Source organism: Artemia sp. Qi Xiang Cuo, chromosome 6, assembly GCF_049724085.1.
Source record: "Artemia sp. Qi Xiang Cuo chromosome 6, ASM4972408v1, whole genome shotgun sequence".
In the NCBI taxonomy this organism is placed as follows: Eukaryota; Metazoa; Arthropoda; class Branchiopoda; order Anostraca; family Artemiidae; genus Artemia; species Artemia sp. Qi Xiang Cuo.
In genome coordinates this window covers 69956494-69971159 of record NC_142799.1, presented here as the reverse complement: position 1 = coordinate 69971159, position 14666 = coordinate 69956494, and the positions used below count along the sequence as shown (strand labels likewise).

The 14666-nt window shown below is 36.2% G+C and overlaps 1 protein-coding gene across 2 annotated transcripts in view; it reads left to right on the top strand.

The window, feature by feature from the left end:
• The window catches only part of LOC148951556 (proteasome activator complex subunit 4B-like), a 95139-nt gene that overhangs the window by 50028 nt on the left and 30445 nt on the right, over positions 1-14666 (top strand). For both annotated transcript variants that reach the window (XM_089091194.1, XM_089091195.1), the window contains exons 7-8: positions 3944-6693; positions 9124-9378. In XM_089091194.1, the coding sequence (XP_088947320.1) occupies positions 3944-6693; positions 9124-9378 (3005 nt within the window). The remainder of the gene's footprint in view (positions 1-3943; positions 6694-9123; positions 9379-14666) is intronic.

The following is a 14666-nucleotide window of genomic DNA, read 5'->3' as shown; positions in this document are numbered from 1 at the left end:
TTGGCAGCGCTAGCGCACTGCCTATGATAGTTTATATTCTTCATCTAGAAAGAAACGTGTCATCAATATCCTACCAAGGGCAAGTCCCTAAAAATCACTAAATAAGTTGCTGGACTGCACTTTAACTCCTATAACCAGCATCCGGAACTTATAAATTACAAAATATGAACGCTCCAAAGCCGAACAGTAGCGCTGGTAGACAGGTTCTGACCAATGTTCCCATTTGGGAACAAAAAGAAGTAGCGTTAACTAGTACTGTCAAAACTATTTCTTTTCTGTCGTTGCGCTCCATAGAAATGAAAATAAGATCAGAACTACCTAAAGAACGAAAGTCCTTTACCATCCTTCTTCTTTTTGATGACTAAAACACATCCCTTACCAGCCTTACTAAAGCAGAAAAAAATTTGCGTTATTTTAAAGAATACAAACAATACTGACATTAGAATGTTGAACAAGAGAATAATTGTGTTAACAATTTTGCCATCGGGAAAAACAATGGTGAGCCAAAATTCACTCTTCTACTGACTATACAACCAGAAAAAAAAATCCAGACTTGTCTGTTCCCGAATGGGAACAATGGTCGTTAATAGGTTAAGTTCAATTGGAAATTATTTTGGTACATGACGCCATTGCACAATACTGATGTATATAAATATTGCGTCACTCACATGAATCTTTTTTTTTCAAAATTAAGGCCTCTAACAAATTTCCTCAAGCTTCTGACCTATTTAGATTGTATTTTAGGCCAGGAAATCCAAGAATGCCAATTTCCCCGAAAAAAATTTGAGCCATGTTCGAGAAAAATAAATACATATGTACAAAATTATTGCTCTTTTAAAGAGATAGTTTATATATGCATAGTGTATATATATTATTGTATATATTTTATGTATATGTATATATATTATAGTGTTGTATATATAATGTACATATATATATACATTGTATATATATTACTAACGTCATTTACTATTAAGTTGTTTATATACATGTGTTGTGTATATAGCCTTTCCCTCCCCCAACACAAAATTTGAATTCTTCTTGTCTCAACCTCAATTTTCTTTCCTTTCGCCAACACCTGAGATAATGCAGGTATACTATTTCGATAACCTGGATGTACATAGTATTTTTCAATCTAGTTTTCTCAGGGGAGAAGTTCCAGATAAGCTTATAGATCAAAATGTTTTGGTGGGGCGGAGAAATTTGTTTAGCCTCTCCCTCCCCCAACACTAATTTTGAAGTCTTCTTGCCTCAATCTCAATTTTCTTTCCTTTCGCCAACAGTACCTGAAAGTTTCTACTTCGTCCCCAAGCTGTTCCTGAGATAATACAGATATGCTATTTCGATTACCTGGATGCGCATAGTGTCTATCGGTCTACTTTTCTCCTTCGCCAAGTTATACTTTGAGAGCCATTTGGCGTCTCCCTCCCCCTCCTTCCTGAAATGTCAACTCGATCCCCTAGAATCTTCCCTCAATGTGGCAGATGATTTAAAAACTCCGGTGCATATAGCACCTTTTGTTTTACTCAGATACCCTAACAATCCCTAAGAGCTTTTCTACTAAAACCTACCTTGGCACAATGGATAATTTATATAATCTAGGGTCATGCTGACTCCAGAGGCTTGCTTATTAGACCTTCCGACGTTTTTCGACTAAATGGTTTCGCCAAATTTAGATATCATGGGGCTTACGGGAAGCTGCGTAGCAGAAAAGGGCACGAAAGGGAGACTGGTCGCCCTCCAATCAATCACTATTTCAAATTCTAATCGAATTTACCACCATCCAAGTTTTTATAAATAGGCCTTCCATACGAAGTGACCTTGAAAAACGTATTTTGACCCTTCTATGCTCCTTTGTCGAGCAAGCTTTTGAGGGGAACAAGCGGTTTACTTCTATTTGTCCTTCTGGATTGAGATCCCTATCTAAAGATACTAGTTTTGAGCCGATCGGGAGATTATTTTTCTAGCCCTTTTCAGGACCTACATTTTTGGAGGGAGTAGGACCCTGTCCAGGAGTAGCTTTTTTCGCACACTAGGCTCCTGTTGGCCTAGGGGCATGCGGCTGTAAGTCTCAAACTGATCAGGGACAAAAAAATTTCGCCTTATTTCCAATCTTCCTACTCTCCTTCCTCACCCTCAACAAAATGTTTGATCCTTTTGAACAAGATAGGGATCCCGAGTTTTCGTGAGCCAATATCACATCCAACGTCAAACATACCCCTATTCCATTACAAAACCCATGTGTAAAGAATTGGCATGTCGGATTATTTGCGGCCCTTGCCCCAGGAGATATGGAGACCATGCCATCACCAGAGACATGTTTATGGGGCTTTCTACCTATTACGCAATAAGCATTTACCATTAAGACTAATCGAAATAATGTTTCCCATTCCTGGGACATTTAAAGAAAATTTATGGTTTACAGATTTTGGATCTTCTTGTTGGAATTCTCAAAATTAATGACCGTGTTTATAATATTATTTTCGTTTCTCAGAGTTGGAAATAATAACTTTCTGAATTAGTAATGTGTCGTTATCAGTTTTTTTTATGTTAAGGTTTTGTTTTCTTCCACTTCTTTTGTCTCGATTTCCCTTTCTTTTCTTTTGTGTAAAATTCAGAATTATGAAATGATTTTTGTAATTTTTTTTTTATCTTACAAAATAGAGACTGTTTTCGAGTGCTGGACGAATTGGGGTTATTGTAGATTTGTTTAGTTAGGTTCTACAGGCTATTAGATTCAAACAAAATCTGTATATTACCTAATTTGATTCACTAACATAGATTTAATCAGCTCTATTTCTGCTCCTAACTTATGGACAAGTATTCCTGGGAAAGTTTCAAAATGTTTAGCTGGTTATATCTTCCATTAAGTCATTTTTTGCTTTTGTTTTTGCACTTTTTCCAAATTAGTTTTCTATAATTTAGGCCAAACATCATTGAAATTGGTACCAAATCGACTGTAAAAAAAAGAAAATAATATTTTATTGTATTTACTGCAGTGAAATAAAACAGGAAAATGTGTTGATGTTAAATGGTCCAGATGTAAGAGCAAAGATGTTCTTACTGCACGAGGTGCTGTCCGAGTCTAATTCAAGTTCAAGTTCTTTATTAATCAATAAAAAAGGTTTTGACAAAACTATCAAATTAATGACCCACAGTGAGAATAACTCGTGTGTGGGTTTATATACACTCAACAATAAATAAATAATACTATCTCCAGACACTGGAATAAAAAGATTGCTCTTCAACTCTCCGTACGGTAACAACAAACAAAATCCGAATAAAATCAAATTCGAATAAATAATATTTCGAAGTTAGAGACATTTTATGGTCTTTTCTGACTTCTGTTCCTAGTTTTGTTTTTCCACTTTGCAGGGTCGAATTTAAAGCTTTGACGCTTCTAGGCCCAAACGTTTTTCCCCTCCTTTTTGCAAGATTTTTGGGGTTATTCCTGAAAATTCAGGGATAGTGAAAACACCGAACAGAATGCAACTGATGCGCCAAAAGTAATGAAAGAGAGAGAGATACCGAACTCTCAGCTGTCATTATTGGGAGACATCTGATAGTTTTCTAGTAGTCACAGAATTCCTGTGTTGTTTTAAAATCACTTTTCTTTGAATAGGCAGCGTGGCAATGGAGTGCACCTGGCATTTCGACGATAAAGCACATCAGTCCAATTTTTTTCAAGGAAAAAATCTCTCAGTGATAATTTGTTACTCCCCCTGGCATTGCTAGGCTCGGGCCTAGTGGGCCTATTTGTAAATCCAGACCTACCGCCTTGGTTCCTTTTTTATCATTGAAGTTAATCGTTCTCTTTTTCTTCTGTTTTATAGTAGGCTGTAAACATATTATGATTGTTATTGTACTCTGCACTAGCGTAATTGTTGTCGATTTAAGACAAGTGCCTGATTATTTTGACTGAAATTATATCTCTTAATTTTAGACTCATATCTTGCATGCTTGGAATGGTAAATGTTTGTCGACCGATGCTTAGATCTCCTAAATATTACCCAGAAGGAAGAACGCACATAATACCTTTGATGTTCCAAGCCTTACCAGGCATAGACCCTAATGATATAAAGAAGACGTTAGCCACTCTCCAGTTTCTCGTCACTTTTGCATATTTAATCCCATTAGTCGACTGTGCAAGCGCTGTCTCATCAGTTGAAGGCCTTACCGAGCATGAAGAGGCTGTTGCTCTTGCGACTGCAAATTTTGAAGACTTAGTTCTTCAAATGATTGACAGGCTACTTGTGCTTGTGGAGAATAGTACGTATGTCAGCCCTAGAGTTGAAAGAGAAACGGAAAAGATGAGCATGGAAGAAAAATTTGTGGAAGCTGTTCTCGAAGGAGCGGTGGCTAAGCTGTTGACTCAGTGCTCTGAGGAAATATTTGATCTGTCTCTTCGGAAAGTCGGTGACTTTTTTAGTGACAAAATATTAGAAGTTCGGGTCTCTGGCAAATTAGCTGCAAGTTTAGTTAAAGCATTTGCCAGTGTTAAAGCAGAGAAGACTTATAAGGCTTTTTTACCGAATCTTTTCCACAAAATAGAGCTTCTCACAGAAAATGAAGACGTTTTTAAAGAAGAAAATCTGGACTCGGATCTCCTGTTTTCAATATTGCTACTTTCAGAAATTGTTGTTGGTGAAGGGGATGCCCTTCTTCCCTACAAAACAGAGTTGATTAATATTGTAGAGCGCCTTCTAAAGTTGGAAAGTCAGCAATCCTCAGAAATTGTTGCAAAAATGATCCACCATATATTTAAGCGCCTTTGTAACTGCTATGTCCTGAATCGTGGAAGCCTTCCAGACCTACCAAAAACTAATTCCAAAGATAAGTTTTTGTTACTGAATGAATGGGCAAAACCAGTAGATTTTAAAAACTTGGAGATTAAGTGGCATCAGCCTTCTGAGGCGGAAATTTCTTTTGCCAGCGAATTATTGAATGTTGTCTTTGCCCATGAAATTCAAATATTGATGAACTTTCTACAAGGCAAAAACGTTACTAAAGAAAATTTGAAAAGAGGTTTGAAGATTATCGATAATGTAGTTAGTGGGGCGGGACAAATTCTCCCAGTATGGGAGGAGGATCAAGTTAGATTACCTGAATCAGAGGTTCGGTTATTACCGTACAGTATATATGTCCCTTGTCCCGAACGTTTTATAACGTACAAAGGACAAAACGTTCGCTTATTTCTTACCGATCTTATCATTCAGGTCATTGATAAAATCTTGGAGGTACGTGAAGATGATACTAAATCTCTTGTTATGTGTTCTTCTGTGCTGACATCTATAACGTATAACTGCGGATTAAGTAAAGAAATGTGGGATTTTGCACGAAGATCTTTTTCAACCATGAAACGAACGTATACCAACGTTATAAAAAAGAAAAGGGATCAGCTGAGAGCAGTAATGGTAGAGAAAGCAGAGTTGACGCATTTAAGCAGGTTGGTAGAGTCGAACCTACCTTGTTCTTATATCACACCAACATTTTTGCGTATTCTTGATTATATGGTGAAACTATCAACTTCGCATTATTCTGAAGTTAGAATTAAAGCTCAGAATTTTATCGAATCCGTTTCCAATTTGTTTGCCTACAGCTCCTCTGCTATATACCCGAAAATAGAAAGCTTCCTGACTTTAGACCCGGAAACCCATCATGAAAAATTCAAAGGTGCCCTTTTTATTCTATTGAATATGAGATTGACAACTCGTACATTAAGTGATGATTTTGAAATATTGGTAAAAGCCTGGCCCGCTTTGGTAAAAACAAAGTTTTCTGAAAAACTTTCTATTATTCGATTACTAGAGAGAGCAAGTAAAGACATTGATTCTTTCTATAGGACAGTGTATTTACGTACTTATATTAGTGACAGTGTTGTTGAATATGGGAGAAGAATGAATTCAAATTTAAGTGATGATAGAGTTAAACTTGGTAAAGAAAAGGAAAGAATAAAAGGAGACCAAAAAGAGGCCTTATATTTAGGTCTTGTAGCTTCATTGTGCGAACTTTTGAAGGACGGTTCGCTACACTGGCGTTATTACGAGCTAGCGACAAGTATGTTGGGTCGTCTAATCCGAAAAGATGTTCTGTTCCCAGTAGATGGTGTTAGTATATTCGTAGAGAACTTAATTCATGAAAGTATAGCAATGCGGAAAGTTTCGCTCTGGACAGTTGCAGCTATTTCGCAGCAGCAAAAAATAAAAGCAAAGCGAGTCTCTATTGACCCATTTTCATTTTCGAAGCCAACTGGGGAACTGGGAGAAAGAGATGATAATCAGTGGCTACAGTACCATTCGAGTACAGTCCCTAAAACTTCTGAAGAATGGGAACAAACCAGGTATGTTCATAAGACCCATTGGGGCTACTACACATGGCCGAAGCAGTTACAAACATCAGCGCCACCTAAAGACCAGCCTGTATTTGGGAGAAAATGGGAGGAGCTAAAAGAAGCAGAAAAACCGATTCGTAGTTTTTTCACTAATGAAGAAAAGGTGAAAACACTTGTCAAGTATTTATCGCTTGAGGAGCGGAAAGGGAAGGATAAGTTTTGTTCCAGGAAATATTTAATGTTCAAAGTTCTGTTTAGAAATCATGAAGATGAAGTTTTGGAATTGTTCAAGCTGGAGTTGAACCGACTGACGCAGGAAAAACAGGAGAGCCACCAGCGTTGTGCAGCTGAAATCATTGCAGGTACTTTGAGCTTTAATTTTTTTACTTTTATTTCTAACCAAAATTATCTATTAAAATAATTGTAGACATGATCAGTGATACTTGTGAAATAGTTTATGCCAGTCTGGCCGTTTCTTTACAATCATCAATAATTAAAAAGTTTGTTACAGATTTTTTTTACATTTTACGTATAATATTGACAATTAAATGAGTAAACTACTCGTATATTCTCCTTAATAGCATAAAATTTTTTTACTAGCATCGGATTGTCAATTACGTGTCAATGCACTTTTTTACAATATGCTTAAAATAATTTGAGAAAATAAAACTAAGCACAAAGTAAGGTACAAATGACATTAAATATCGATCAGTCGAACTAACAGTTGGTAGGCTGCTTATAGACCAGTAGATGTTCCCTGGCTAGGAATTCAGTCATAAATCTGACAATTGATCAAGGAAAATATCTCGGACAATTTGAGGAAATTTCATCGTAATGGTTATGTAAATTGATGACAGTTATGTGACCAGTTTATTTCTTTCAAAACGCTGACAACAGGGCTACCACATGCAACACATCTGTATTATTTGTAGTTTTTTTTTTTTTTTTTTTTTTTTTTTTTGAAATATGGGCTTTTAGGTACATATCATTAATCCTTACGCCTCGTCTCAGGAAATAAGGGATTTCAGTTATTTCCGTTAAAGTTAGTAGATTAACCAGTTTGTCTGTCTGCAGTAGGTTATATTGAAAAAAAAGGTGTTTTATACAAAAGTTCAATTTTGTTTAGTGTTCTGGTGAAAAGTTTCTTGGAGACGGTAATTTATTTCCGTCTTGCAGTACTTTTGCCAGTAAGATAGTGATTTTCACAAAGTTATCAGTTGGTAGAAACATCAGTATGGCAAGACGTAAGTCATATCGTTAAAATGAGCTATAACATAGTTAAGAAATTGGTAAAATTGTGGCTTTTTGGTGCTGTAATTCAACGGCCAATCAAATTTCTGGCAGAGTTGCAGATAGATAAAAAGACAGAGGCATCCTTTTGAGAAGAAATCCTTCCGTTACCCCAGCAATAGATTTAGAAAAATACTTCTTTTACTATTTTCGTTGAAAAAGTGAAAGAAAAGAAGGAAATGACAAAATTGTCCCAACCTAGAGTTGAAAAATGCATTTTCCAGGTTAACAGATATATTTTTGTTAACCAAAAAGAAAGCAATGAACCAGCGTTACATTTTGCAAGAAGATCAATAAAAAAGTAGCAAAATTGTGTCTCTTGGTGCCGTAATCTTTCCTTTTTTTGTTTTTTTTTTATTTCGTTTTGTTTTTTTTATATTTTTTTTTATCTTTTCGTTTTATCTTTTTTCTTTTCGTTTTTTTAATGACGGGCCAATCAAATTGCTGGTAGAAATTTGCTGAAAGATAAAATGTCAGAAGCACTCTTTTGGGAAGGATTGTTAAACCTTACTCCTCACTGGAAAAATGACACAATTACATCCATTGGAAAATTAGTTTTGGTGTTGTTACACTTTACAAAACTATTCAAAAATTAATATTAGAAAATTAATGATAAGAATTTTTAGTTCGATTCCATTAACCGTTACGAACAACTAAACTTTCAAATGGGGACAAATCCATTTATTTAGCCAGTGAAAAAAACAGGTACAAAAGTCCAGATATATCGGTCACATATACAGCGACCGTCTTCAGAGTATTTCTACTGAAGACGGTCGCTGTATATGTGATCGAAATATCTGGACTTTTGTACCTGTTTTTTTCACTGTCTAAATAAATGGATTTATCCCCATTTGAAAGTTTATTTGTTCGTCTTAGAACGGCAGTGTGATCTAAGAAAACAACACCTAATTTAAAGGTGTTATGTCGAAAATTAACCGTTACATGGATTGAGGCAGTATCGTTTGAATAAAATAATGTAATTATTTTATAAAAATTGACAACAACTCCACCAATTAACTTATATTGATTCTTTTTTAAATAAAATTATTCCAGCACTTCTTATTGCATAAATATTATAAATCCTTGTGAATTTTTATTAACGATAAAGAATGTAACGAATTAGCGTAACGAAATGTAACGAATCCCACGTTTTCTTAATACTATTAGAAATTTAATGATACGAATTTTGGATTCGTTGCCATTAACTATCATGTGGATTGAGGGAACATCTTTGAATAAAATAATATAATTATTTCATTTAGATAAATTAAAAAACGAAAAAACTCATTAAATAGCTTATATTGAAATATTTTATCTGTAAACTAACGTTATTTTAAAACTTTTCATTTTATAATTATTATAATTGCCTGTAAAATTTTCAGTTAACCATAAGAATGTAACGAATAGCTCCTCATATTGTCTCCACCTTGCCCATACTGTCTCTATAATTTTTTTAAGGATTAGATGGCATCAACTATTAATCTAATGTTTTTACTTCGTAGGTTTGATCAGAGGCTCTAAATACTGGAACTATTCCAAAACTCAAGCTTTATGGGATTTTCTCTGTCCAGTATTGCGAAATGCTTTTGGAAACATAACTAATGAGACAATCGGCGATTGGGGAACCTGTATGGCAACAGCGTCTGAAAGTAGGGACCCTAATCGACTTCATTGGCTGTTAGAACTACTTATGGAAGAGCCAATTAGGGAAGAAGAAGGCAGCTTTGCTGAAACTAGTCGTTTATACGTCCTCCAAGGTAATTTTCATTTCTTATTGTGCTGTACGCCATAGTCCAAATCAAAATACGTTGTGGGAATTTTCAAGATCATGGCTGAAATTAGAAAAAAGGGACTCTTTAGCAAATAAAGCTACCGAGTTCGTACCATTTCATGTTAGAAGTAGGAGAGCCAGACGAAGGGAGGAAAATCTTGAATTCCGAAAGGCAAAGTTCATACAGGCTCGTTTACTTATAACAACAAGGTGAAATTATCAATTCAGCCCCCTCCCTACCTCTACTGGGTTCCATGGCCCGAGAAACAGGGAAAGAGGGAACAAAATTGTACAATGTCATAAGAAAAAAAGAAAAAAAACAACTGCTGCCAATTATCACCATTCATTGACCCAAATCAGACAACATCGGACGAAATCAGAAGAACTTCTCAAACCTGGAAAAAAAAGCACAAATATATGAAAGAAAGAAAGGTGACACTGTCCTCTTACAGCCAAAAGAAAATAAAATAATAATATATATAGCATAAATAATATATAACATAAAATATAAAATAAAATATATAACATCCCCCTTTTATAACCAGCTCAAAAATGAAAATGAACAAATTTAGAAAAATCAATCATGACACATGTATAAAAAAAAAAGAAGACAGCAAATTGGAAGTTTAAAAATAAAAAAGAATAGCCGCATATGTACTGTGGATTTGCTCCCTTTGAGATGTCCTCAGAGTTGCAAAGCCCGCATCCAAAACTATTTCTACTTTATTAGGGACCTTAATTCTTGAAAATTTGAATATAGGATTTAAATTATAGTGCTGAACAATGAAAGAAATAAGAGGCGAGACTTTTAGGTTCAAATGGCTCATTTCTGCCACAAAGGAAAAACCTGAAAACGACATAGATGTTTCACCTTTCCTGCGGTCAAAAGAAACTTAACTAGAACCACCCCCCCCCCCCCCAACTCCTTTGGATAAATCCCATATACAACTCAAGGGGATACAAGTCATAAACATATGGCAAGCCAACATTACTAGGGTAGCTTCCTGCAATCAAAGAAAAAATGATGCAAGTAAATCACCGCTAAGGGAACTCCAAACCAAGTTTGGATCACTTCCTGATGATTCCCAACCAATTGAATCGCTTCCTAGCTCTTTAGATCAGCAATGTTATGACATTCTGACCATCAAGAAAACCAATGGTCGACCCTTTACTAGAGAGCAGTCAATGGATATTAGAAAGCCTATATTTTTACTAGCTAACTCAACTTTTGAAGTAGTTTTCCTGAAAGACGGTCTGATTGATCTTTATTTTACCTCTCACAAGGCCGCAGATTCAGTCCTTTCAAGGTCAATGGAATTAATCGTTGAGAATTCCAAAATATTTGCCACTTCTAAAGAAGAAGAAAAGTCCTATAGATACGTGGTTTATGGTGTTGACACCGGCATACCAAGAGAGGGATTTACAACTGAACTAATTGAATCTTCAGGTCATCTCGTCCATCCAGCGAGAGCCGTAAGACCGCTTGAAAAATGATGGTAATCTTATACCAAGTCGCTAAGTGCTCATTTCATGTAAAAACGAGTTTCCAAGAGAAGTTTTTCTGTATGGTATGGCCCTTAGCCCTAATTTCTATAAAATAAAGCCCATACAATGTGCAATTTGCCTAGCTCATGGTCACAGCAAAAATAATTGTAAACAGTCACTCCAATGATGTCGAAAATGTGGTAAACCTAGCCACGTTACAGAAAATTGCATCGAGAAAGACGCCTACTGTAAAAATAGTAATAATAAAGGGCATATGGGACTTCAGAAGAAACTTTGTCTGGCCTATCACAAGAGAGCCGAGATCCTCCGAACTTCTGTGAGATTGAACTTGCCCTACTCTGTCGTAGCCGCTACAATCCCTAAACAACCAACTCCAAATCGACCCTTAAATAGCCAAACTGAAGTTTCAAAGAACCAGAGGAAAAAGGTCCCGCCCCCAATAAATAAAGGCTTCTCATTTACCCAAGGTCCACTCAATTTCCTCAACTTGAGGCCAAATCGCAGCCTTCCTCTTCCCAACTTCCAGTTTTATAACATCCACAAGTTATTCATCATCACAATCAAGAATGGAAAAGGTTAGCCACATGCCTCGCCGTTACCCATTTTATCGAGGTTGGCAGTGAACCAGTTGAACTGAGAAATATCCTTAAAAAAAAGGCCATTACTACACTCCTAGGAGAGGAAATCTGGCAAAAAGCTACGGTCCAACTTTTATCCTTCAAAGAAGGCATGGAATGCCATTCTAACTCAACATTTTATACGACCCAAACTGTTACCAAGTCCCCCAGAAATTTGAAATAATCACCAGCACTTGAAACGATGGTAGAAGCACCAAGCCATAGCAAAAAAAAACAAAAACAAGAATAAGCCGACCAACACAGTAACACATAAATTGACGACCCCTCACGAAGACTCTTCGGGCGAGGATGAAGTTCAAAGTAAAACCCAAGCGAGAAGATACCCAACAAGAATACCTGACGACTAATTAATGTGTGACTTTTCGTTTTTAACTAATTAATCTCTTTCTAATAGCATTACTTTTAGTTATTCCGATATAGAAAGAAATCAGCATGCCAACCCTATAAGCAACCCCGATGGTACCTTAACTGATGTTAGTTGTAAATGCCTTGGTATTCTCGATTTTGCTACGAATGCGAAGCCCAAACTTGTCAATAAAAATTCTTTTAATATTCTTTGTTTCAATATCAGAAGTATCGGCGATAAGTGGCTAAAGTTTAAAGATTTAATTTCATTCAATGGTGTTTGTCCTTTGATGTTATAGGATTAAAAGAGACGTGACTTTCCGATAATGATGACACTAGTGATTCTTTACCCCCTGGTTACCAAATAATCCATATGTCCAGGAGATTGACTAAGTGTTCTGGGGGTATCTCACTGTACATCCGTTCGAATATAAACTTTACCAGGCTAATAGAGTGCGATTCTATTTTCTCTGCACAAATAAATCTCTGAAGTATTTATTCAATAATTGTTAACATAGTTATCGGCCGAAATTCCTATATACTTTCTTGTTTTGTAAACCTCCTCCATTTCCGACCTCATGTTTTTGTAATCTGTTTGATGATTTCTCTAATTTTATTAATCTACCCCATAAAAAGGCAACAGTTCTTGGGGACTTAATTGTAACCTAATCAATGTTGGTAAAAACATTGAATCTGACACTTTCTTTTAATCAGTGACAGCAAAGGGTCTTCTACCCACAATTTTTTCCCCAGTAGAGTCGATTAATTGCGATCAAATTCAACAATATTTTATAAAATTTTTGTATCCACGTCCCTGGGGAATTACCAGCCCTCAAATATAATATTTTTGGATCTGTCAGAATATTCTATTGTTTACCTGTAATTAACGTGGCAATCAATGACTCTATACTCTAGAATTAATTTCCCAACACATACTAGAAACTACAGCTCTGCAAATATAACCTATTTTATCGATTGCCTAAGAACCACTGACTGGTCCGATGTTTTAAATTGTCTAGAGGTAAATTCTGCCACAAATCGTTTTGCGCAATGGCTAAGTGAGATTATCCATTCAACTTTTCCTATTCTTAAACTTAACCGGAAAAATATCGCTGTATGCCCCTGGATGTCACATAGCCTCATTGTCTCCTCATACCGTAAAAACAAATTATATAAGTTAGCCTGTAAAACCGGTAGTTATATCGACGTATCAAATGATAAAAACTTATGAACTAAACTCATCCGTGAAGCGAAGAAAGATTATTATTATACAAATAATATCAGTTAAAAAGGAAACCCGAAAAAAATTTCGCCCGCCATCAATGATATGTTCTCAAAACAATAGAAAATCAAAGTCTATATATATTCATCCTAAAGAAAAAAATGGCAAATGAATTGAGCCTGTGCATGCACATGACACACTTGATAGTTATTCTGCCAATGTTCCTCATAGTGATTATCACCTATCCTTACAAGCTTTATTCTCTTGTTTCATGGTCTGATCCATGTTTCTCTGCCCAAACAATAGCCGTTTTGTATTCCAAATTGTTGATTCTTCCCATACCAGTTTTGCAACCGACTGTCTTGAATAGAGTAATCAATTCCCAAAGAACATATCTCCTTTTCTTTGCGAGCCCATCAAGCATATTGCCAATCTGTCTTTAACCCGCGGAGTTTTCCCTGATTTACTAAAGTCAGCCATTGTTATCCCAGTTCTTAAAAAGGGCGATCCAACTGAGATAGGTAATTATCGTCCAATCTCAATTCTCCCTGTTATATCCAAAGTGCTCGAGAGAATCATCTTCAGACGTCTGTCTCCCTTTCTGTTTGACAGTCAGCACTCATGACAGTCAGAAATTTTCAACTTCTCATGCTCTAATTGACGCCACACAGTTCATACACTCACAACTCGACCTTAAAAAAATTGTATTGGGTTTGTTTTTGGATTTTTCTAAGGCCTTTGACACGGTCGATCATAGTATTTTAATAAGTAAATTAAATAGTTACGGTATTCGTGGTGTACCCCTCTCTTGGTTTGATTCTTATCTATCTGGAAGGGTACAGAGCGTGAGCTTAGGTGGAGTATCCTCTCAGCCCTTACCTGTTCGGAGGGGTGTCCAGCAAGGCTCCGTTCTAGGCCCTATTTTATTTTTCCTATATATCAATGATCATGTTATGGACCTGGGCTGTTCAGTGTATCCTGTACTATTTGCTGATAACAATAACTTCTTCATCACTGGCACCAATTTACCATCGGCAATAACCTCTGCCCAGGTCCTTCTGAACAGAGTCCAGGCGTGATGCCTTACGAATAACATGACTATTAATAGCAAAAAAAGTCCAATAGTATTGTTCAGAGTCCCCCACAACAAAGACGTAATTCAACCTGCTCTTGGTCTCAAGTACTCCTCCGACATCCTCCCACAAGTGGAGGTTGCCAAGTTTCTTGGTGTATTTATTGACTCATGCTTGTCCTTCTCTAATCATATTTCATACATCACAGCAATAATTTTGAGACAAGTAGCTATGATTAACCGTGTGAATTATTTCCTTCCTCCTGACATCCTAGTTACCCTCTATTATTCCTTTATTTTTCCTTACTTTTCTTATTGCGGATCAGTTTGGGGAAATACAAACCGGTCTTTCACTAAAAAACTCAAATTTGCCCAAAACCATGCCATTAAAGCAGTTTTTCTCCTTCCCCGTCTATATCCAATCCGTGATTTGTATTCAGGTTTTGGCATAGCTCCACTTGATCAAATCATACAAAAACTAAACTTATCGC